The sequence below is a fragment of the Schistosoma mansoni genome, assembly GCF_000237925.1.
Source record: "Schistosoma mansoni, WGS project CABG00000000 data, chromosome 1 unplaced supercontig 0010, strain Puerto Rico, whole genome shotgun sequence".
In the NCBI taxonomy this organism is placed as follows: Eukaryota; Metazoa; Platyhelminthes; class Trematoda; order Strigeidida; family Schistosomatidae; genus Schistosoma; species Schistosoma mansoni.
In genome coordinates this window covers 3,194,502-3,219,532 of record NW_017385987.1, presented here as the reverse complement: position 1 = coordinate 3,219,532, position 25,031 = coordinate 3,194,502, and the positions used below count along the sequence as shown (strand labels likewise).

Sequence of the window (25,031 nt, the reverse complement as noted above, 5' to 3'; positions counted from 1 at the left end):
CTTATGTTTAATTATTAATTCTTGATCTCGGAGCCAAGTCATCAGTCCGAATTACTTCGCCGTAGTAATATTCTCAATTCTTGTTGGAAAGCTTAAAAAAACTGAAACTGAATATATAGATTTAATTTTTGAGTGGTATCTAAATGAAACATATATCTTTTCGTATATGTTAAACTATGAAGGCTAGCTGTTAACTTGAATATACCTTCAAGTTTGAATTGTAAATGTGATTATCCTTTAACTGAAATTAACAAGAATATTTTCTTTTTTGAATCTGATAAGATTGGGATTTGTTCTAAACGAATGGTTGTAGTTTGCATATTCGTTGAACAGGCCTGTGATTTGCCTAAATTATTCGATGCTATGAAAAGCGTCTAGTTTACAACGATCGTTAAAAACGTTGGTAATTCACAACTCATCCCATCAGTTTCCGAACACGACGAAGAGCGAAAACAAATCAGATCTAGATTAACCGAAAGTCTACAGAACGATCGTGAGCAGTAGTGGGCAACGAAATCAAAAGCGATGGAAAAGACAGCGGCTGTAGGTAACACAAGACAGCTTTTCAGGCTAATAAAAGAAACCGGAATTAAGAAGTCGATTGTAAGCGAGACAATCTCAGGAAAAGATTATACTCTTATATGCTTTCAGTTCAGACGTTTAGAATAGTGGTCGGAACACTTCAAGGAGGAGTTCATCTGGCCTTTAGCTACTTTACAATTACCCACCATTCCCAAACAGCCTAAATGGAACATCGAAATAGGCCCTCTAACTGTAATTGAAGTTCAAAAAGCTATAGCTAACCTGAACTGAGGAAGGGCAGCTGATCCAGATGGATTAACTCCAGAGATCTTCAAGGATGGTGGTTCAGTTTCGACGATTAGGTTGACCAATATTAGCTAAAATCTGAGATCTAGATGTAATCCCATGTGACCGGTCTCAATCACTGATTGTCGAAATATATAGGAAAGGATCAAAATCATCCTGTGATAACCATAGAGGGATTAGTTTGACTAATATAGCATCTAAAATACTAGTCTCAATAATTATAAGAGGCTTAACAAAGAGTCGTGAAATGCAAGCACGAAAAACCCAGGCTGGCTTCAGACCTGGTCATGGCTGCATCGACCAGATATTCACCATTCGTGAGATTTTAGAATATAGACATGCTTATCGGTGTCCGACAATGATGGTTTTTCTTAACTTAAATGTAGCATCTGACTCTGTAGACCGAAAGGTTTTGTGGCAGTGTCTGTCATTAAAAGGTGTACCTCAAAAGTACATAAACCTTGTGAAGGCTGTTTACTCGAACACTACCAGTCGAGTGAGAGGTTACGGCGAACTGTCATTTGATTTTGCAACCTCAAGTGGTTGCCGACAAGACTATCGACTATCTCCATTTCTGTTTAGTTTCACCATAGACATACTGCTGGAAATAACGTTCTCGTTGTCTGAATTTTCAGGAATTGATCTCCTACCAGGAGGTCCACTTATCGATTTAGAATACTCAGATGACATAGTCCTGTTTGGTGAAGACGCTGATGAAATGCAGAGTGTTTTGGTAGCACTGAGCAACAATTCCAGGATGTTTGGAATGCGTTTCTCCCTCTCTAAATGTAAATTGTTGCTTCAGGACTGGACTGCGTCAACACCTGAACTAAGGATAGGGAGTGAAGTAGTCGAACGCCCTAATGGGTTGGTGTCTGACAAAATCTCTGTATGGAATCAAAAAGCTCGTTTGGCTTTTGCCAACTTACGTGACCTATGGCGAAGACGAGATATCCATCTGTCAGTTAAATAGGGGGGATACTGCTAAGCAGTTCGTTCTGTTTTACTTTACGGCTGCGAAACATAGTCATTAAGAGTAGAAGATACTCGTGAGTTGCTAGTATTCGATCACAGGTGTCTAAGAAATATTGCTCGTATTTTCGGGCGTCATTGTGTAAGTAATAGTGAGGTTAGACACAGGGTATTGGGGAATGATGGTAAATCAGTTGATGAGGTTGTAAATCTTCATCGACTGTGATGGTTGGGCCACGTGTTACGTATGCCTGAACACCAATTACCACAACTCACAATTCTGACTAGTATCGGGGATGGTTGGAAGAGAGTGGGGGGCGGCCAAACCAAAAAGTAGTATCAGTGCTTGAAGTCACTAACTTCTAGTCTGAGACACGTTGGTAGATGCAGACTACTTGGTTGGGGTCCACGTGACTATCGTAACCAATGGTTGGAGACTCTGTGTGACATGGCTCAGAATTGATCACAAGTGTGTGTGTGTGTACACTCTTTATCTGCTCTTTAAACCGTGAGATTAAAATTACTTTATACTTTTCTCTCTACGAACTAATTCTTTCTCCTTGTATCTTATCCTTATATTAGAGGTCTTTTTACTACCATTGAAGCAACTGCTATGAATTTGGTGTTGATCTTGTTTTGCATATGAGGTGTGGCAACTTGAACCGATGCATATTTGTGCCTGTTCTTACGTTGTAGCTGACTGACTGACTTATGGGAAATTTACGTATCTTTGCTACCGCGGATGCACTATACGTACAGATATTCTCAATTATTTGTCTTTATTTCTACTCACGTCTTCGGACCGCCATGTAAATACATTCGAAATGTGTATTTAAGTATAGATCTGGTAAAGTTTTCTAGGATTGAACGGTTGCTCAACAGCTTTATTTGGGAACTACGTTCTGACTATTTCTCATTTATTCCTTTGATTACACAGAAAATAAATTGAACTCATCCTCAATCGCTGGTTTAAATTTGGATGATTTGATGGGTGATAATCACGATAAAACCGAAGTATCTAGCAAATTTGTCACCCGTAAAGTTGCTGAAACTACTGCTCCATCTCCTTATCCAGGTAAGTGAAATGAAAGCATCATTTTTTGAAAAGGCTACTTTTTTCATATTTAAAAGAACAGTATTCTGTTTTACTAGTCGCTCCACGTATTTGTTAAATAATTGTAACGTTCAGCTTTTGGCAGTTTGGCGTCTAGCCTGAAGGTACCTTGTGAGCTGGGGAAATGTGAGAAGCAGTTCGTGAGGGAATCTAGAAGAGGAACGAGAAGAGAAAAAGTGAGCCGACGACTCAGTCAGCATATTGAATGCACTTACATTTAACAATGTAAACAATGGACAACAAATAGAAATAGGACGGATATAAAATTAGGACAATTTGATAACGGAAACTAGGAGTTGGTAGCGTAGGGTTTCGAATGTGTTACATGATAAAATTTTGGGAATATATATATATCAAAACAACAAAAGAAATCCGTTACGTCGCTGATGAAGAAATCAAACCAATTTACTCGGTAAAGTCTCTGGAAATATAATTTACTTAGATTGAACAATCCTATGATGATTTAATATTGAAGAAAATGAAGTGGTTACTTCCCAGTGTTTGTAAAGTTCAAGTATAACAAGTGATATGAAGGCTAAAGGAAAATCATAAGAAAGTGGAAAGGCAGGGTACAATGTCAACAAAGGTTTGAAAGTATCATAGCAACGTGGGTTGATGACTCGGATATTAGTACGAACAATTAGTTATGTGTAGGCACAAAACACTGACTTTAGTACAAAATTAATACCGCTAAAGTAAAGTAAATTTGAGTTTATTGAACTGAAATCATAATTACTAGGTTAGGTAGAAATAAAAGAGCTAATCGAAGATATATTTATCAGCACTCAAACCGCATCGTTGTTTTTCCATAAATACAATACTTGTGTTCTAAAGACGATTATCTCTGAGACTTTCGGTGGACTCAAATTATTCTGTTTATTTATCATTCGGACGACCGTCTTAATTCCTTCTATGTTATTTGTCAAGTAAGTAACATGTAACAGAGCTTTTGCTGTTCTGTAGTTTCTTTTAGTCACCGGGTAATCGCTCTAATGTGTAAGAACATAAAGTGGAATAAGTGAAAACCTTCGAAGAGTTAGTCTGGGTTTACTGTACATATCTAAATTAATAGACACATAAAGATATGTACACCGATGTTTTTCTGAATTATCGAACATCGTTTCCCATATAGTAACGTCAGTTTCACCGTCGTAAAGACTATGTTAGGTACTAATGTTTTTGAGTAGTTTCAATGGAGATTGAAACATGTTGGATAGGTGCAGGTGAGTCTAGTTAACTTTTTGCAACTCTTTCACAAAGCTCACTAGCTCGTAAATTTTTTAGGTAGGCATTCTTTAGATGATATTTGTTGAATCATAACACTTCTGGTTTTTCCAAGTGCAATTTCTAGTTATCGTTCCATTTTTTGTGAAATACTTGATTCCATAATATGCAACTTATTGTCAACCTAATCATGAGTTTCGATATTTCAATAAACTAATAGGATGAGTTTTTGTCATGGCATTCAATAAACGCATGGTGAACTTACGTTCTAAAAGATAGAATTTACTTTGTACCATCGGATTGCATTTTTATGGCGCTAAATAAAATCATGTTTGTCTATTCAAAGCATCACCATTATTTTTATGTAACAGGGTTTTCTACTGTCAGTGGAGATCAAAAGAAAATATCTACGAATGATACATATTTCAGCACATGTAAATCTGATGCAAAAGCCAATATTTTAAAACGTTTACATGGTACAAGTCCAACAAATCCATGTATTAGGCACGTCTCTGCCAAAATTACACGTTCACAACACGTTGATTCACAAATCAATACAATTCCTAATAATGTACATGCCTGGCGTCAGGGTAAAGAACTTATTGATAAATATCTTGGAACTTCATCTGGTTAGTGTTTGTTTATCTTCAAAATTATGGTTTATTTGTAAGATATTGACTCACTTTATATATCCGAGCACATTCATATTTTGTTTTATAAACTTGATACATACATAAAAGCAACCGATGATTTCGTTTACTCTATTAACAAACCATTCTTTTAATTAAACTTTCATTATCATATTACCTCACAGTTAATGGAGATTTTGCAAACAGTTCAGGATTTCTGTCCATTATTCATTAAGGAAGTTACATGTTCTTGCAATAAAAGGGAACTCAAAATAATGTAAATGGTATGTCCATCTATCTGTCGTTTGAATGGGTCAGATAATGATTGTTAATCAGTCAGTGCTATCCCAATCGATAGTGGCTATAGAATATATTGACATATTTTGGAACTACATCTCAGCATGTCACTTGACAAAACTAGCTGATAAGTCGGTATAAGAAGGCGAGTTCACGTTTTCAGAATAATAAATGCCATGATTCGTCATTTTTGTATATCACAATTGTAGACTCTGAAAATGATACAACACTAGGATGTATGTTAGATATCTGTATAGTATTTTTAACTGGTAATTTTATCGTATTCTCATATTTGATAACAACGAGCAATGACTTAATCGATCGCAGTGAGAATGACAGAAAATTAATTTTTCACAACCGCCTGCGACACGTAATCACATATGGAGGAGTGATTGGATAACTTAGTTGATTAGTTATATCTGTCGGTTATAGGATACCTAATTGTATAATATAATGAATTTATTCACGTATTAAGTTACTGATTAGTTTATGTCAAATACTACTCATTCCAATTTATACAAATCCGGCTGTAAGTAAATAATATAAAAAGTGATGTATTCATGTATCATTTTGATTTATTTCGGCAGTCAAATAAGTCCGTATCAGCAGTCTTTGTGTTCTAACTACGCGTCGTTGAATTCGGACTTTTCAGCACTGAGCACAAGTTAGCTAAGCATTTCACAGTCATAACAGCTCAGATGCAATAGTATTTAAAAGTACAGACATAATTTTGAATTAGTTAGCTTGTATCGAATTATATAGTCGGTTGCGTTAAGTCATTTAATGAGTATTTCATGGTCAGCTTCGTAAAATTTCTTTTGATGACCATCCTGGTTCAACTTTGGGTGGTAAAAGAGCTAGTTAGAAAACAACTTGACAAAATCAAGACTTGTTACGTCCTACATAAAGGTGGTGAATTTATAAACTAAAGTTTGTGGAATGAAAATGAACAGTGCGATGACCTAGCATATGCACTGGTCACATGTATTTACATCTCCACGTAGACATTAAAATGATAGACATGTAGGCAGCGCAAATATAACGACACAGAACTAAATTTCATATAGCTACACTTTACAACAATACGTAAACAGACTGTTTTATTACATTATTTATGTTTTCTTGGATATTTTACGGCATTTCATATTTTTCCATTCTGCTCTGGAATGTGACAGATCAAAACGGTTCGCTAAACTGGCAATCAATCGCATAATTTGGTTTCAATTTGAGATGTTTGTTTCATAAGAACATATTTTTCATCGGTCAGGCTATACAATAATAATCAACCATGTAATATATATATATATATATAATATTTGTATAAAAATGTTAATTTCATAAATTTCCTCCATAGAGAGTATTGATAAACATGGGTATAATGAAGAACAATCTCCAAAATTAGATCATTCAAGCCCGTTGGGATTTGATGCAGTCATTGATAAGAATAATCCAAAAATATTAAATTTAGACCAAAATGAACCGAAGAACACAGTAAATACTGACAAAGCAAGCAAACAGATGGTGAATGCGCCGCTTGTCGCTTCCAAGTCTGGTAAAGGTCTATTTCATTCAATTAAGAAAAAAAATGAAGTAAACAATCATTCAGGTTTGTCAACACTTTTTGGACATGCTTCGCATGATCATTTTAACGCCAATTTTACACCTTCATTTAAAGTGTTTGGAAAATGGATTACTAAGTCCCTTAATTTCAGTTGTTGATCGGACTGATTTATTGGGATTTTTATCAAATTGGGACCCAATTGGGATTTTTATCAAATGAAATGTTTTAATAAGTACTAAGTTGTACGTTATGGGGATAAATGATAGTTGGCTGTTAATAGTGTGGTTATTATCTTACGTAAGTGATGTTTTTGAAGCATTACAAGTATGTTTGTTTGCAGGTATTTGGTGTAAGTTGTAGTGTAATGTCAGGGGTTATTGCCATTTGCTCAATCAGTAAGTATATTTTAGCAAATATAAATTTTTTAAGGAACTAATTATTCTTTTTAGTATGCCAGGGCAAATGTAAGTTTGTTGTTTTTAGTTTATTAGTTTATGTGCAAGAACCATAGTTGTCGTAAACGTGGCTATGTGATCGAGTGATCATTTTTCCAAAACTCTTTGACCTATTCTTGTGCGTAGGTTAAGCTACTAAGGTGCATGGGTTTTTAGGGTGGTATCAAAATTGAACATCTTTTATTAATCTGTTATTCTACGCTACCAAGTTATTCTACTTGACAATAGTAAGCGAGATATTTACTAGGAGTGCATAAACTTAATATTCGTATCTTATCAGCGTTTCTGCATTTATGCTATATCTAAGTGATTAGTCGAATTTAAATTTTATTTCCTCATTTTCAGATGCTCTCGGATCTGTGCAAAAAGATATTCATGGCTGTCCTACACCTAGAGCTCATCTTAAGGCCCTGGTCCAACAACAAAGGGAAGCTCGAAAACAAGAGCATAAACGGCAACTGGAAGCCGAAAAAGAGAAGCGTGAACAAATACAACGTAATCTGCAAGCAACTGCACTAGCAGCAGCTGCTGCTGCGAAGTTACCTGTCACTTCGACCAAAAAAATGTCTGAACATTCTCCAGTTATCCCTGTATGTTTATTTCAACCGGTCAAAGCACCTGTATTGACGGTATGTTTTAGATGCTTTTATTTATTTATTTATTTGAACACATAAATATTGGTACAAGAGGACACCAGGTATATATGCGCCACACGTTTTATATGTTAAAGTCTATGAAAAGTGTCGGTTAGTTTTATGTCTGTTTCAAACCATCGAATTCACTTTTTTGTTTAAATAATTACATCAATTTGTTTTTCTAAACATAATTAACTCCATCGGGCTTTTATTTCAAAAAAGTTCCCGTCATTTTAATTTGGGTCGCTCAACGTTAGCATGAATTTTCCCACATTTAAGAAAAGCCATATTTTACACATAGATAGCGAAATAACTCGAACTGAAGCAAAGTAACTGCTAGGGAAACCTCAAGTTATCTAGCTTTTATTCCCAAATGTTAGTTCCTTTCTTGTATCGATAACTTCGGGGTACCTTCTTCTAATTCATATTTCTGGATGACCTTTGGTGTTTACTGATCGGTCGTTTTCGCTTTTAGTCTGCTAACTTTTCCATATCCCAAGGTCGTATTTTGTTGCTGTGTATACAGAGTTGCTCTACTTTAATTTGTTCATTGTCGAACATCATGTTTCTTTGCGATTCTGTTACATTTTTGTTCCACAGTTCAGGAGGAAATGTTGGAGTGTTGTATGTCAGTCGTCGTAGCATCGAGTTTGCAATAGGTTCTGTTCGTATTATAATAATCACGATCATTCGTGACTAGAAATCACTGTACGCTCAGCTGAACCCCAATTATGTAGTTTTTTGTAACAAGATCCCCCAAATCTGCATATTTAGATAAGTTTTTTTATTAGTAGAAACCTGTAAATATTAGAGAATATAATGTGAAATAGTAATTATTGTTTTTACATGGTGGGTTCTGATTATTTACCAATGAACAGTTGTCAAGCATAGTCACTCATTCTATTGAGATAGTGGGTGTTATTCAGAAAAATGAAAATGAGAAATATCAATAAACTGACAAAGTACAGTAGCAGAATGTATATTTGAAAGGAAGTTATGCAGAAATACATGTAAAATTTTTAGAGAGAATTGTGCAAAACAGTGCATTGATTAACAGATAGTCATTATAAGATGGGATGTATTACTTTATCACGTTCGAACTTCTAAATTATCTGATAGAGGATCGACTTATTATTATGTGGTAGCAAGAATTTAAACTCATAGTATACCTCAGTCTTAAAATGCATTTACTCATTCAGCTGTAGTATTGCAAATGAACTTTACTGACAAACTTGCTATCCTGCGTTGGTGGTCGTTATTTCAAAAGAATAAAAAAACACGTTCCATGGAATCTCAATGTCGTAGCACTCATTCGGTAATTTTAAATCTGAAATCTTTCTACTCGTACTATGTAGTTTTTTTACGAGTTTAACAGTTTCATGAACAATACCCCTACAAATATGGTGTTTTTTATTGTCTCGTTTTCGTACTTATTATATAGGACGTGTATTTAACTAAATGTTTATCCTTTTACAGTTGAACTCTTATTCTTCGGAACGAGAACAAAAACTGGACGAACTTCTTAGACGTGAGATATCAACACCAGAAAATCAAATTGCTGATATTATTCTTCCTACGTCTTCCGACCGAGATTCCATCCATTCTTCTTATCGAGATTTTATCGAGACTATAAAAGTTAGGTGTAGTTCGACGAACTCCCATGTAACTAATCCCATCCCAACTAGTGAATCCAACATGAAACGAAATCGAATGACTGCTGTAAATAAATATGAAGATATTGGCAGTAAGTAATTATAAAAAGCCACCCATCTATAAGCACTTTTTATTTGTATATTTTTTATGATATTCCCGAGGTTCGCCTAGTTTAATGATGTTATATGAAGTAGGAAAATGAACTTTAAGTTATTACACTTTACAGAAATAAGAAAAAGAAGCCGATTAACTGAGTAGATTTTAGTTGTAAATAAGTGCTCGACAATGTCGCTGAATAGAGTTTACGAATCACTCATATCATAAACAAAGGGAATCCAATTTATCGATTTAAATTAGTTCGCTCCATTATATAGTGTTCGTCTGTGACTAATTAGTTGTCGTCATACCGATGTGCAAGTTGCCCGCATCTTTAGCAAAATAAGCGTATAAATATACACATACATATATCACAACAACAACTGAATTAAGTGTGATACACCATATCCTGCATAATTAATATTCATCTGTTCAAGTTGTTACCTAAATCTAATTACTTTAATTAACATTACCTTATAAACTTTACTGATATATATATATATATATATATATATATATATATATATACCATTTTGGAGTCATTTCGAATTTTTGTGTGTGTTTATTTGTTCGTTGCGTGCTTCGGTTTGGGCACCCGGGCAGTACCCCAGCCCTCACACAAATCGAATGATTTATGTGGCGCATATCTATTTAGTGCTTCCTTGTGCCAGTATTTATGTATTTAAATAAATGAATAAATAAATTTCTAAGTATCATTACCAAGGTTTGATTTGATAATTTCGAATAAAATGAGCATTGGGTAGAATTTATTCTCTGAAGAAGTGTTGTAGTAAACAAAAAGACGAGTGGGGACAATCGAATGTATTTGAGCACAAAATTACAGAATATCTCAATAAAATTTCAACCAGTCTTCTCAGATTAATTTGCAAACTATCAATCAATTGTCTCAATTTTGTCTGTTTCTTCTGTAAATATCAGTCTCTCGTCTCTGATTTCATTGTCCATGCATTTTCATACCGATTGCGTTCCATTCTCATTCTTTCCTTATCGATTTTCTAGCGAAATACATTCTATGCCTGACTATCACCATATGCTACTTATGTGGATATAATTAGCACACACCACAATGGCTTACACTGAGTCACGAAACGTTAGAAAATCCAATTTTTCTACCTATCAGGATATTACAAATGTATTATTTTATTAATAAATGAATTTGTTTGTTGTGCTTATCTGTAATAATACTGCCTTAATTTGAATTTCTAAGTAGATCAGACTAGTTGAAGTATACATATATGTAGAATTTTATTTTTCATTTTAATCAGCATAAAATCTCAATAACAATAAATTTTATTATTATTATTAAGTACAATCCAATTCATTCGTTAGTACCGAGTTTTCACAGCTACGTCTTTTATGTGCTGTACTATCAAATTCACTGGAATAAAACACTTGAGATTCATTGTAGCCAGAAAACTATATCGGCTTCTCTAAATTTCTATGTATAAATATATATGAGTGAGAAATGGTTCTACACTGAGTAAATAATTGGCTTAGGTCAAGAAGCTTATATTCATGAGGATAAACTGTGCAGCAACAGTCAACTCCTAACACTGACAAACACAAAATGATCGATTCAAAGTGGTTTCATAGATAAAAAGTGTGTCAATTAGTTAAAGAACATTTATTTTACAACTGTATGGTTGTCCGAATCTAGTTAGATGTGGCGGAATTTGAACTTAGAACCTAGTTACTGGAAGTCGGATGCCTCGACCACTAAGTCAGCTATGGATTTCTTTATTGTCTCATATATGTTTGTTAGATTTGTGTTCAGATAAAGAAAAAAAACATCATTCAGTTTGTATATCTCGTATGTACTTTTTTCTTAGTTTCTAGACCACCAAAATGTGGCAAGCTGAATAATAGTTGTAACCATCCAATACAAACAAATAACTGTAAACAAATGTTTAGTTCTAATCCTCTGAGTATGGATCTACAAAAAAAGTGTTTGAATGGGAAATCTTCGCATATGAAAAACTTGCAAATCGAAACAGTTTCATTATCACCGACTAAACATAAGTTCTGTACGGTTGGCTCTCATACTACTTGTAAGTAGTATTATTGATATATTGTAATTGTTTTATGATTATATACAGCCATGTCTCAAACTGTTCCTTTCACTGGGGTGTTTACCCTTTAATTAAAAAGCACCTTTTACTGAGGGACTAAATGGCCTATTGTGTTAACTGATATGGCTTATTTACCAAATAAAGGGGTGTGTCCTCACGTGTGGATTGTATTAGTTTTTTATGCGAGCTAATGATGCCCATCTACCTAAACTAAAATAAATTGTGTACGTTTCAGACTTGTGACATATTTATTGAAAGGCTACTGATTTATCTCCTCTCGTATTATTGTAACGTGTAATTATGCATATGCCTAATGTTAAATCTACAGAAGCATCCGACTATGAAGCCGAGATTTGCATGAAAATCCAGGTCCAAAACACATTTTATCTTTTATTACAAAAGTAAATTGGCTACAAACCCCAACTTGTGTGATATCTGCGGCTGTGAGCACCTTTGTGTATATGGGGTGAGAAACGCTTCCTTCATTAATTCTATTAAAATTAATTACAACATGGCGCGAATTACAGCCGTTAGTCAGTGATAGCTAGTGACAGTCATATGGATATTAGAAGTAGAAAATATGGACTCTAATGCATTTTAACAAAGTTTCATGGAATGCAAAAATCTGGAAAGTAACTTTTAAAGTGTAAGTACCTGAGAATATGACACAAGAACAATTGCACGTTACAGATTACTTGCTCAAATGCTGTTAAAAATTATACTGATTACTTAATATTCGTAAGTAGTATAGCTTAACACACGAAAACGGTTTTGTATGTAAGTGGCGAATAGACGGTGTAAACAAAATTAACGGAATTGGCGAGACTATAATTTATGGACGGTTTTTGAACGGACCTTCAGTGACCTTGAGAAATTCCAGTCAATCAGAAAACAGTTGGTGTAGAGTAAAGATATATTATTCAAAACCAAATAATTGAAGTGGATGCACTTCTTCAACATGGTTTAAAAACCTTTCGAGGTTGGAAAGATGCTTCGCAGTCCTAAAATCTTAGTGCATACGATACAAGAACTCATCCATGTGACTCCATAATAGTCGACCTCTGGAGCCATGGAATCGGTCCAATTTAAATTTTAAATAGATTTTGGCCGATTGTAATAACTTGGTGACATGTTTTAGTTTTAGTTTAATGCTAGATTTTACTGTTTCTGCGAAATTTCATAGGTTTAAACTTAATGAAATATACCTTAAAAAATTCATATCATGCACCAATTATTGTTTTACAAATAGAGGCTTAACAAATTTCACTCCCATGTTTGTTCTGTATAATCACTCCCCCCTCAACCTCATCATTTGTAACATAATAATTTCACAACTCGCTAATGAATTTTGTCAGTCGTGCTTTCAAATTTCTTATAATTTTCTTACCAAAGGTTTTTATGAATTCGAATTACCAAAAAGATCTCTTCATCAAGATACGGGATTTCAGGTTCCCGTTCCTTTTTCAGAAAATGTGTCAACCCGTCCGAGAACCAGTGTGGATGTTACTCGTCGTCCTGAAACACTACAAAAACGGTAAAAAACGTTTTAGATTTAAATGCATCATGGTTCACAGACGTTCATTTTAAAACAAATTTTTTAAAAATAATCTTCGTAACTTATTATCCGATACTGTAGTTGCCACTTTATTTGACCACTAACTGTTGTTTTGACACATAACTAATTTACTGATCAATAAAGAGTTAGGTTAGATTTTTTGGATTAAGTCATCAACTATGTTCATTCAGATAATAGCCTTCACGATATCATAATGTTTTCTTAAATGCGTCATCAATTTCAATACCGAGATTACTTTTCAATAAGCGATTCTACCGATTTCAATAGGTTTTTAAGTTTAATAATCGTCGCGATTTTTATCATTTTCTTTACTAGTTTATCTCCTACGATAGAACCTACTGTTCCATATGCAAATAGACCAAAGACTATCTGCGATCATGTTACAGAAGCTGCACGTCTAGATATAAAATTGAGCGCACAACGTGTAAAGCACATGGTTGTTATTGATTCTGAAGATGATGATAATTCTGATGAGGATCAATGTTTTTATACAGATGATGGAGTTAATTCTTCAGTCTCTTCGTATGAAACAATTCATAAACCAACTGCTAGTGTTTGGAGACGTTTAGAAGCTGTAGGGGCTAGTGAATCAGAGTTGGAAGAGAATAATGTTTGTATCGTTGAAGATATCAAGGTTAGTCTATTTATTTAACATATTTTACAAAGTATCGTTCAAGAGTTTTGATTGATTAAAATCAGTCACAATGGCATGAATCCATCTAATCTTTATTTTCTTAGATCTCGATCTTCAAAATTATTTTTTTCACAAATAATTCCTTCTTTTGTCATATTATCTTCGTCCAACCTTTTTTATCGTCACTGATACTACCATTACTTCTACTTGACGATTTCATCTCTTTGTTCTGATGTAGTATGGCAACTTTAGCTGATACGCATATGCCTCAGATTCTGACTGAATAATCAAGCAAATATTTGTAAATATTGTATGGGTTATTATTATTTCTATCATTTTAGTAAATTAAAAAGTCAACCTTTTAGATATATCTAGGCATATAATGTAGCACTTTAAGAACCCAACTTATTTCGTTTGAGGATTTTTTTTATAATTTTGGCGTTAATTTTATATCAAAAAAGTACATCTTAGATACTCTCGGCAAGTCAAATAAAGGTTGTGAAGAGATATTTTCTACAAACATATTAAAAATGCCAATTAATCTTGCGCACAGAAGCTGTTCACTTTCACCTAGTCGACTAAATTTCTAATTCACTTGTACTGTTTTCTGAAAAAAAGATATTTCTAACCATTTTTCTGCTTTTTTTGGTGATTTTCGTTCTGTGCTCGAGTTTTACTAAGATAAACCCTTTTTTTATGACGCTTAATAAAAAGGAAATAAATTTAATTCGCTATTCATCACCAACAGTTTTGACTTTTTACATTGGAGTTCCTATAAATACTAGAAGAACTAAGTTGTGTTCTCAAAAAATAGTCAATTTATCTTGTTTTAGGTGTCAACCATCAGTTTGCGATGTGGTAACTAAAACATCGAGTTGTTAAGAGCTTAAGCATTAGTTTCATGTATCTCTTGAATTTTAAATAGTAATTTTTCGTTTTCACGAACTGCTTATTTATTTAGGATGAAAAACCTGTGATTGTGGATAATGTATCTCAGCATTGCTCAACTTCTTGGAAGTATAATGCCAATACGAACAATTTCCATCAATCTGGCTTGAATAATTTTATTGGAGAAATTCGCGCTAAGAATGAATTTCGAAATCTCATTTATAGTGATCCTTTACGTTTCGCTTCTGTACACAAACGTCAACAAACTCTATTTCATAGGTAAACATTACTTTCAAGTTCTATCGCATATGGACATATTTAGTTTTATGTTCACAGTGTTTAAACAAAACCTAAACTGAAATACTATTTATATTTTTAGAAGAGGAAAGAAACCTTTTAAATCTTTGGAACCACAAGTAAACAGTATAGGAAAGGTAGAAGTTCACGAAAAGGACTATACAAACAGAAGTAGTTCACTTCATTCTCCTCGAGAGAAGATTGATAAAGAATCACTAGTTGTCAAATCGAATGCTCCCCGTAATACCAACATTCAAGCAGTTAATGTGAGTCAGATTATCATTAACAATATCAAATGGGTTCGTATCAAGACTCATTCTATTGAATTTTACAATTTATTTGATTTCCTTTTTTTATCCTCATTAGGTGGAATGTACAGACTCTGGAGATCGGAGTTCATCATCACATACTGCCTGTTCCATCAGGACGAAAGCACAAGAGTTATTTATAACAGATAATAAATCTGATTCCCAGGCACTCCCTACGAATCATCAAAAGATTAATAATTTTATAAATAAAACTATAAACCCTTCGCAACTTAGGCTAACACCCGCTGCACTTAATCTCCAGTTAGCCGTTGAAATGAATTATCTTGAAACGCTCTCTGGTTCAATGCAACATATTGCTGATATGGAATCTCTTCGTCAGATTACCGCTGCTCAAGCTGAATGTGTTAGCCTTGCACAGTTGCTTAAAGTGAGTAATATTTTTTTAAAAGTATTTCACCATGACGACATCTTAAGGAGTCACGTCTTGAAATTTCCCTTTAATGAGTACTAATATATTGAGTGTATGATGTTAACTGTTTGGATTTATTCAGGACACTACTGTTTGTCGTTCTTTATTTAACTCAACCATTGTATGTACTTTTCTGCGAACACGATCTATGTGACCATTTACGTTAATTACTTACAACAGGTTAGTTGACAGTTAACGTACTCATATCTTACAGAACTTGAATAACAAGTTAATTTGTACAATTTTTTGAGACGAGTGTAAAATAACATTATGTAGAATTAAATCACATACCAAAAGTTGTTGCCTTAAAAATAATGCATCCCATTTTTCAAAAAATTTAATCTGTCATCACTGGTAATGATGAAATCACGTCTTATTGGTAAAGAAAATTATCAACATTGAAATCTTGTATTATTACAATATTTCTTTATGATATGCCAGTAAATTTTATTCTTCTTAACCTAATCAAGGCTCGTGAATTGCAGATATCATCGAAGATTAGTGATCATGCGTTGGAGAAAGAAACACCAGGTGTATTTGTCAGCCCTAATGAACCAGGTCGTCTGATTTCTGGCGTACATTCACCACAGTTTGAAAGCGTACTAAAAGCTGCTGAAGAATTTGATAAGGTATTTTCTCGTAATATGTGTTTTCTCATTTACCAGTTCGTATATATTTGTGTATACACTATGAGAGACAAGGCCTTTTTTGTTTATTTTAAACCGTAATGAGTTTAGTAAGGGTTACATCGTTAGTACTAAGAATTAGGAGAGGGTAAAAACCATAATGTATTACGTAACGTTGGTTTCGATGGTCAAACCTTTGGAGTAATAACAATTTAGCGTAACGTTCACATCACAACCCACCTACGTTGACTTGAGCAGTTGATTGTTGTCACTAGTTCCTCCTTGCCCTACCACACTATGTACCTCAACGTCAAGTGCCTAACCATTGTGCTCGATATATGATGTATTAACATTTAAGTTGTCTGTTCACAATAGAGCAATTCCTTCAACAGCATGTCTAATTAAACAAATGATAGTAATTCTATGGAGAAGTTCTGGAAGATGTGGAAACTTTCACGTATCTGGACGGCATCACCGATAAACAAGGAGCATATGATGCAGATGTTAAGGCAAGGATTGGCAAATCAGTGTCAGCATTCCCACAACATATGGAACTCAAAACAACTATCAGTCAACATCAAGGTCAGAAGTTTCAATACAAACATCAAGACACTTCTATTGTACTGAGCTGAAACTTGGAGAACTACTACAACCTTCATCAAAAATGTACAGATATTTATAAACAATTTGGAGAACACTGTGAAGGTGGATAAGTCATAAATTAGGGAAATCATCAGACTGCATCACGAGACAATCCCTAACATGGAATCCTGAAGACAAAAGTAGAAGGGAATGACTGAAGAAAACATGGCGTTCGGAATTGGAAGCTGACATCAGAAGAATGAATAATAATTGAAAACAACTGGAGAGGAGAGACCATGACAAAGTTAAGTGTAGGATACTGGTGGGAGACCGATGGTCTTCCACGAGTGGTAACAGCAGTAAGTATGTTAGTATGTTAAATAAGTAATTCAAACTTCCTTGGGAGAATAAACTCTAGCTTATTCTTGAGCATATTTTATTTATTTTTCTATTATAATTCTTCGTTTAATTCTAAATTTTTGTTTTCGTCATTTAGGTTGAACGTCGTCTTAGTGTAAGGACTTCACACTTGGATGCCATTTCTTACTGTTCTACCGAATCACCATCTGTCGACTCAAATATCACAAATGAAGCAAATGTTCATAAATCTTTAAATGGATCTATTTCAGGTACTGTATCTTGTAAAGATGACGAGTATCATGTCTAAATATGCTTATTTTTTAAATAATGGTCTGTTCGTACTGTTTGTTAAATTTATTTCGTCATAATCATTATTATTTTTTAACTACATTTCACTGTGAGGGGATTTCAATGATTATACAGAATCTTCCTTTTTCGATAAACCATTTTTAAATCATTCTATTTATTTCCGTTTTAGAATCCAGTGTAAACAAACAACAATTTTCCACAGGAAGCGATAAAACACTTTCAAATGATAATAACGTCATTAAATCGATTTCAGGAGGTGTTGTAACGGCTTCTGATTCGTCTGATGAACCTTGTCGTCCTATCCCTACTAGCTCTACTGTTGCTTCTATGACTACAATTGATAAAGTTTCTGAACCAGGAAAATTGACTGTCATATCATCATCATTATCGCCCAAACTAAATAATTTCATTAATATTGAAAAAAAGTTAGAAGTAGGTAGTTTTTTCTCATCTGATTAAATATTTGATGTTTTTTCTTAAACTTTAATTTAGGAAGGTTGTTTAATTATTTAGATTTATATAATAATAATAATAAAACTTCTTATGTAAATCATGATCACATGGGACTTTTTAAAGAACTTTTTTCTAAATTTAATATTAGTTAAGAATGGTTTTCTTAGACATTGTTTCTTTCACTTCTGTTGTTAGGAGTTTGAAGTTAAACTAAACTTCACAATGTTTTGGAAGTTGCTTAACCATCCATTTTAAGTACAAATATTTAGTTTTTAATATTTTAAATTTATATATAATTCGTCAGTCAGCTACAACGTAGGACCAGTCACATTTATGCATCAGTCCAAGTTGCCATACCTCGTTACCACAACAAGATGACGTGGCTCAGAGTATATATAATTCGATAATTAATTAATGTATATTTAAATGAGACTTTTGTAGTTTTTACTCATCTTTTCTTAGTCAATTAATTCTATTTAATTTTAATTAATAAAGAAAAAGAAAAAAATATCAGTGGATTTTAGTGGTGATGATGATGAATCTATGAAATCATATGGTAAAGTTACCAATGAAGAACATCAGAGAAAGTCTAATGATCAAGTGCTCATTAAACGGAAAAAATTAAAACGACATTCGCGAAACGAAAAATCACATATAAAATCGACAGATATTCCTATGCTAAATCTATGCGTCGCCATGTCGCCTAATAGCTCTTGTCAAACTGAAAGGAATGAAAAATTCAATCAAGTAAAATAGTAAGTTATTTACATTTCAAAATGTTTATACTACCTGCAGTTTAGTTGTTTAAACAAATAGTAATTACAATGTAACTCACTATGTATTATATTCTTGAAATCAGTTATAGTCTATACTTATGTGAGAAGTATTCATAATCTAATAGAGATGTTACTTTAGTATTCCTTTATATCATTTGTTTGATGTTTATTGGTTAATCATCAGGGTTAACAGACGTTCTGATGTAAGTATTCCTTATGATCTCTCATAACACATCGATATTTAATAACCTAATAGTTGTACCATTCATCTTTCATTTTCTTCGGCTATCGGCCACGCCACTGAAAAATTGAATGGCAGCCTATGTTTCAAGCTTTTTTGAAAGAATATTATGATAAAGTACAATTGTTCTGTTGTAGATGCTTGGTTCACGTTGGAATTTTTCTATTTTGTATGACTTAGTGGTGATATATGGATCAGAAGAGTATGTTTCGTAGTGTTAGGATCTCCAGGATGGAATTTGTGGAGACTATGGTGTTTAGCAAGAACAATAATAATAGCGCCACAAATAAACCATCCAGCTCAGTGAAAATCAAACCACTGAAGAATGCTAATCATGTTACTTGAGTGCTTAAACTGAAACAGGTAATAGGATGTTAGAATTTAAGATTCAATGATTTAGACATTCATCATGAAGTCATTCGATCACATCTTTCCATACTTCGTATTTTAATTATTACTTGTTATGTTTGTTATTTATCAGTTTATTCACTCTTGATTTCAGTGCTTTGAATAAGCGTGTAGCGGCTTTACAATCTAGGCGTAAGAAAGCTGAAGAGCTTTTAGCGCTTTCCAAGAATATTGAACTCGAAGAGGTCGAAGTTGTTCGCTTAGAACGTGAAGCATTGAACGTAAGTATTGTGTTTTCTTATTGCGATAACTTTTTAGGAAACTCATCATGCTCTTTTTCATATACTGTATTGATTCATATTAATTGTGAGATGATGATAGTTTGTGTTAAGCTTTCGGCATCAGTGTTGTAGCCTTATTACTGGGATTTATCACAACGTTCGAGTTATTCGTATTTCACAAATGTAATTATTCATGCCATTAGTTCTTATGTTACCTAACTGTTATCAAAAGAAGTAGTGTCTTATTGCATGTGATTCGGTCTTATTTATCGATCCATCATATTTTTTAAATACATCCAATTGTATTGTTACATTCTCAAGAACTATGAACATAGGTTTTATCATAATTTTAGTAAATTTTAATTACTTTTTAAGCATCATCTCCAATGCCATGAAACATCGAGTTGTAAAGCGAAGTGTTTGGTGTAATGTTTTTGAGTTGTGTAGATTTCTTAGAGTTTTCTTTTCGTTTTTTTCATATCTAATTAGGCAATCCAAAGTAAACGTTTAGCTTTGCATGAAAATCGGTCCCAGTTATCAAATGATAATGAATCAAAAAAATATTCAACACCTAGTCATTGGTCGAAGAATAGCAACTCTAAACATTGGAGATCGAATTCTCACTTACCGGTTTGTCAACGTTCCAGTTATTCACAATATAGTGATGAACTTGGTTTAGAAGAGCCCGGTGATGACAAAACTAATTCTGAGCGAATTCCTACAGCTTCATTGGGCAAAAGTTCTAGCTTGTTAAAATGCAATATAATCAAGTATGTTGTTCCAATAAAATGAATTTATTATAATCTGAGTTATCATACATACTTACTTACTGCTGTTACCACTCGTGGAGGAGCATCAGTCTCCCACCAGCATCCTCCACTGAACTCTGTCATGGTCTCTCCTCTCCAGTTGTTTTCAATTATTATTCATTCTTCTGATGTCAGCTTCCAATTCCGAACGCCATGTTTTCTTCAGTCATTCCCTTCTACTTTTGTCTTCAGGATTCCATGTTAGGGATTGTCTCGTGATGCAGTGTATAGTGACAAGTCCCGTTCAATTTATTGTTCAACGATGATCCGTTGTGTCGCAATTCGGTCTGTGCATCACCGATCTTTACGGAATCCAGTCTGTTGATGTGGATTTTGGACGTCTATTAAATATTTCATCCCGTTAAACAACTCTCTGTTGGAAACTTTTGTTGGTACCGATAGTAGTGTAATGTCTCTAGTTTTCGCATTTGCCTAGATCCTTTTTTCTCTGCTATCCTGATGAAATACTCTTCTTCGCATCCTGTCGGTACTTGTTCTTCCTCCCAAATCTTTCTGAATAGAACATGGAGCATGTTTGCAGTTATTTCTGTCTGACTTTAATGCTCTAGCTGATATATTGTCAGGTCCTGCTGCTTTCCCACTCTTGATTTTTCTGATGGCCATCCTGATTTCTTCGATCTTAGTGGAGTGACATCTATAGGAAAGTGCGTGTGCTGCTTCGATTTCCAATAGGTGCAATGGAGCTGGCCTATTCAAGGGTTCATCGAAGTATTCTACCCATCTGTTCCTCTGTTCTTAAACCTCGGTGATTAGCTTGCCCTCTTTGTCCTTGACTGGTCTCTCTGTTCTATTATATTTCCCTTCCAGTTTCTTCATCGTGTCATATAGTTGTCTCGTATTTCCTTATGTTGCGGCTTTTTTCGTTGTTGTTGATAGGTGTTCGACGTATCTCTGCTTGTCAGCTTTAATGCTGTTCTTCACTTGCTTGCTCGCTTCTGTGCATTCGTTGCGTGACCTGGCCCTCTCTACTCTTGTACGACTGTCATTAATTACTGTATTCGTGTTCTTCCTTCCTTGAATCTTGTCAAGGGTTTCGATAGAAATCCATGATGATACTTCTTCTTGCGACCCAGCACCTCTCACAACGTTGCAGTCGGCTTTTCTTTAGTCCCTTTACAGTTGTTTTCCATGGTTGTTTACCTCTTCTTTGAGTGGAAATTGTAAGGCTTTGAAACTGTTGTTAAGGGCTATCTTGAATTCGTTGAGTTTGTCAGTATGTCAAAGGGAGGCTGTATTGAACCTTTTTAATGTTATTTTTTCAGTTGTCCAGTACTTCTTTAACTTCAGTTTCATCTTGGAAACTACCAGGTGGTGATCCGAAGCTGTGTCAGCTCATTTTCTGTTTCTCATGTTTTCCACTCATCATCTGATTTCTTTACTGATGCAAATATGATCAATCTGACTCTCTGTAGTGTGATTTGGTGAGACCCATGTAGCTTTGTGTACGCGTTTTTGTTGGAATGTTGCGTCGCCTACAACCGATTTTTTGAATGCATATAGATTTGAGAATCACTCACCATCCTCGTTTCTTTGTCCTTGTCAGTCCATTTCGTCCTATGATGTTGTCATACTCAGTGTTGTCCATCCCGACTTGGGCGTTTAAGTCTCCCATAAGGATTGTCAGATCCTTTCCTTAGCATTTCTCTACGGTCGACTACAATTTCTCATGAGATTAATCTTTATCGTCGTCATTGCTATCATTGGTGGGTGAGGCGTCATAATTGTTGTGAAAGAAGATCCTTCTCTCAGAGCAGAGTTTACATGATTTTTTCTGGTTAGCGTTTTTTTAGTAAGTTTGTTTTCTACATGAAGGCGTTGCCAACCTCATGCTCAACCCTCCTTTATCCGTGCTTGGGACCGGCAGTAACCATAGAAGGGCTACAGACGGTGTTAAGATACGTCGGGAGAAATAAAATACCATTTTTAATTGTAAATCGGTTTTCCTTTCCTTCTGCCTTAAATTGTCGTTAAATATTTGAAACGTTCATCTCCGGTAATTCTGGCTTTTAGCAAATTTTATTTTGTATACATATCTTTTAGTAAATTACCAGCTTATAGCGTAAATTCCACTGTCACTTTAAATAAATTTAATGTAAGTCATTTATTAAGTAAACATTTGTTTACTTGTATGGTTATATATTACAAGTTCTGGTAATAATACTCGGCTGCCGTAACAGATTGGTAGGAGTTATGTCCACACATTTGAAAGTCAAATACTTTATCCTCTAAGCCACTGCTTAACTGTAGTTTATTTTATGTTTTACCAAAGTCTGCTTTCACTAAACTGTCATTTTTGGGAGAACATTTGACTTGGATTAGGGTTTTGTTGCCCAAGAAGATTCTTCGGAGTTTCATGAAATCCGATGGACTTGTTAAAATAGTAAATCAAATGGCTCTGATTTTTTCAGGTTTGGATATTTTCATCCACCTAATTTAAATACTACATTAATGTGTGTCCATAAAATTTATCCATTTCGTGAAGTTGAAATTTTAACACATGCTTGTAATATCAACCTACATTTATCTTAGCGTATATTTTACCTCTGATTTTAATGTGTAGCTCAAATACTGCTTCTGAATGTTCTACTGCTCGGACAATGTCTACTGCGACTGATCTAAAGTATTGCAAGTCTGACTCGGATTCAAATCGATCAGCTGCACATTCCGAGAAACATCATTCCAACACTTCTTTTGGCAATAATTATAAGTTAATACCAAATCGATACAATGAGAAGTGTACACCAAATTTACTAAGCACTGAAAATGATGATTATAACAGTCGAGTTTCCAAAGTTTCAAATTATTGTCTTCCAAAACTTGATATTGGAGGTAAGCTTTATTGTTCTTAAAAAGATGATGCTACTCACCAAACCTACCTTTAAGATTTTTATACCGACTGATCTTAGTCGAACAACCATCGAAAAATATGATGTACTGGACAGCTGTTTCGTCCTTGTATGTAACTACTCAACAGTACACATCCATCCGGAATCAGACCCATTACCTTCAGGTTTTGTAGTGAGCGCTTGACCTACAGATCACTGACCCGAGATCCAATGTTGTCCATACCTAACCCCAGTTAATTCCCGACCATCATTAATCGCCTTCGGTGGTTAACAGCCTCACAGCATGGCATTTCTCTCTGTAAATGGGTTGCTTGCCGCAGATTTCAATATTTTGACTTTTTCAAAACTAAGTATTCATTATGATCACCTTTAATCAGTGATTGAACATATTGATCGTGTTGTTCCAATTAAGTTGTTCATTGTACTTCATCAGTGATAGTTCCTCTCTTGTTTATCTTATCATAAATATGGTTGTTAATCTATTATTTCTGACTGTAGCTGAACAAACATCGTTTCGATTTTCGCACGAAAGTTGCTTGTGCAAATGATTCCTGATTTTTTCCATAAGTTAATCTTCGTTTCTAGTTGATATATTTCAGTGAATAATATAAACGTATCCATACATACATCCTGTTGTTTCTGCTTTCTAGAGTAGTTTTCTTTCAGTAGATGTAATAAAGTTTAGTTGCATTAGCATAATTACACGAGCTAAATATGCGTTCATCTTCAGTTTTTAGATTCCATTGTAAATTGTATTGAAGCTAGAGCAGCGAATGAATAAGGACAACAAATATAGGCCATACATATTTACATGCCTAGGTGTTTCTAATTTTCCTAATTCTCCGCTAAATGATTTTTATATCCTGTTCTTTTATAGTAACTTGTCATTGCTTCAGTTAAACATTTATTGTAGGAACAAGAAAAGTATTAGGCTAAATTCGTGATTTCTGTTAGAGCAGTAATTTAAGTTCATCTCTCTTGTTTTAGTTGAAACCACACCGTCTTTACGTAATCTGTTAACATGTGAAGTCGCTACACCATCGTTAGATCGTACTGTGACTCCGACTTCTAGGCACCTACGTCAACGTTCAAATTCTCATGATTCTGGTCGTCGAAGACGTGTCACTGTCCTCAATTCAGTTGATTCAATGGATGAGGATGGTCGGTTGTTCGGTGTTGGAGATGATGAACCATTTTCTACAGTATCGGCCAATTCACATTCCGATCTCAGTGAATTAGAATCACGGATTCAAGCTCTGAACTCCAATCTACAAAAACAGGAAAGTATTCTATGTCGCATCAATGTAGAATATAAACGTGTTCATAAAGATCGCCTAGCAAGATTAGAATCCACTTTGCTGAAACATAGACAGGTAATTTTAAATATTGCATACAACTTGTACTATTTGTTTTGTTATACCAGTTTGATTAATTTTCATGAGAACGATTTAATCATTGAAATAACTAAAATAATTCTTATTGATTGATGATGAGAAGTGATTATGTGACTCAGTTTAAGTTTGTCTTGACATGGTTTCGTGACTTGTGGAACTAATCACGATATCTAAAGGTCTAAATATTAGTAAGGAGAAGGGTGAAAAATAAAGCCATTTATAGAAGTGATTGAGTAAAGACTAAATGAACTATATGATAAGAGACTCATTACCACAAATCAGTATTACTTATTATGAT

The 25,031-nt window shown here is 34.2% G+C and overlaps 1 protein-coding gene across 1 annotated transcript in view; it reads left to right on the top strand.

Annotated features, from left to right (window-relative positions):
• Positions 1-25,031, top strand: part of Smp_127440 (unnamed protein product) — a gene marked incomplete at both ends in the record, with an annotated part of 36,203 nt that overhangs the window by 1,502 nt on the left and 9,670 nt on the right. The window contains 19 exons of the mRNA XM_018792025.1: positions 2,738-2,875; positions 4,510-4,767; positions 6,419-6,670; positions 7,426-7,709; positions 9,192-9,459; positions 11,315-11,533; positions 12,947-13,088; positions 13,446-13,764; positions 14,726-14,931; positions 15,032-15,215; positions 15,316-15,645; positions 16,158-16,316; positions 17,392-17,524; positions 17,734-17,996; positions 18,513-18,772; positions 19,537-19,663; positions 20,153-20,433; positions 23,054-23,322; positions 24,327-24,712. Of these exons, the coding sequence (XP_018644927.1) occupies positions 2,738-2,875; positions 4,510-4,767; positions 6,419-6,670; positions 7,426-7,709; positions 9,192-9,459; positions 11,315-11,533; positions 12,947-13,088; positions 13,446-13,764; positions 14,726-14,931; positions 15,032-15,215; positions 15,316-15,645; positions 16,158-16,316; positions 17,392-17,524; positions 17,734-17,996; positions 18,513-18,772; positions 19,537-19,663; positions 20,153-20,433; positions 23,054-23,322; positions 24,327-24,712 (4,478 nt within the window). The remainder of the gene's footprint in view (positions 1-2,737; positions 2,876-4,509; positions 4,768-6,418; positions 6,671-7,425; positions 7,710-9,191; positions 9,460-11,314; positions 11,534-12,946; positions 13,089-13,445; positions 13,765-14,725; positions 14,932-15,031; positions 15,216-15,315; positions 15,646-16,157; positions 16,317-17,391; positions 17,525-17,733; positions 17,997-18,512; positions 18,773-19,536; positions 19,664-20,152; positions 20,434-23,053; positions 23,323-24,326; positions 24,713-25,031) is intronic.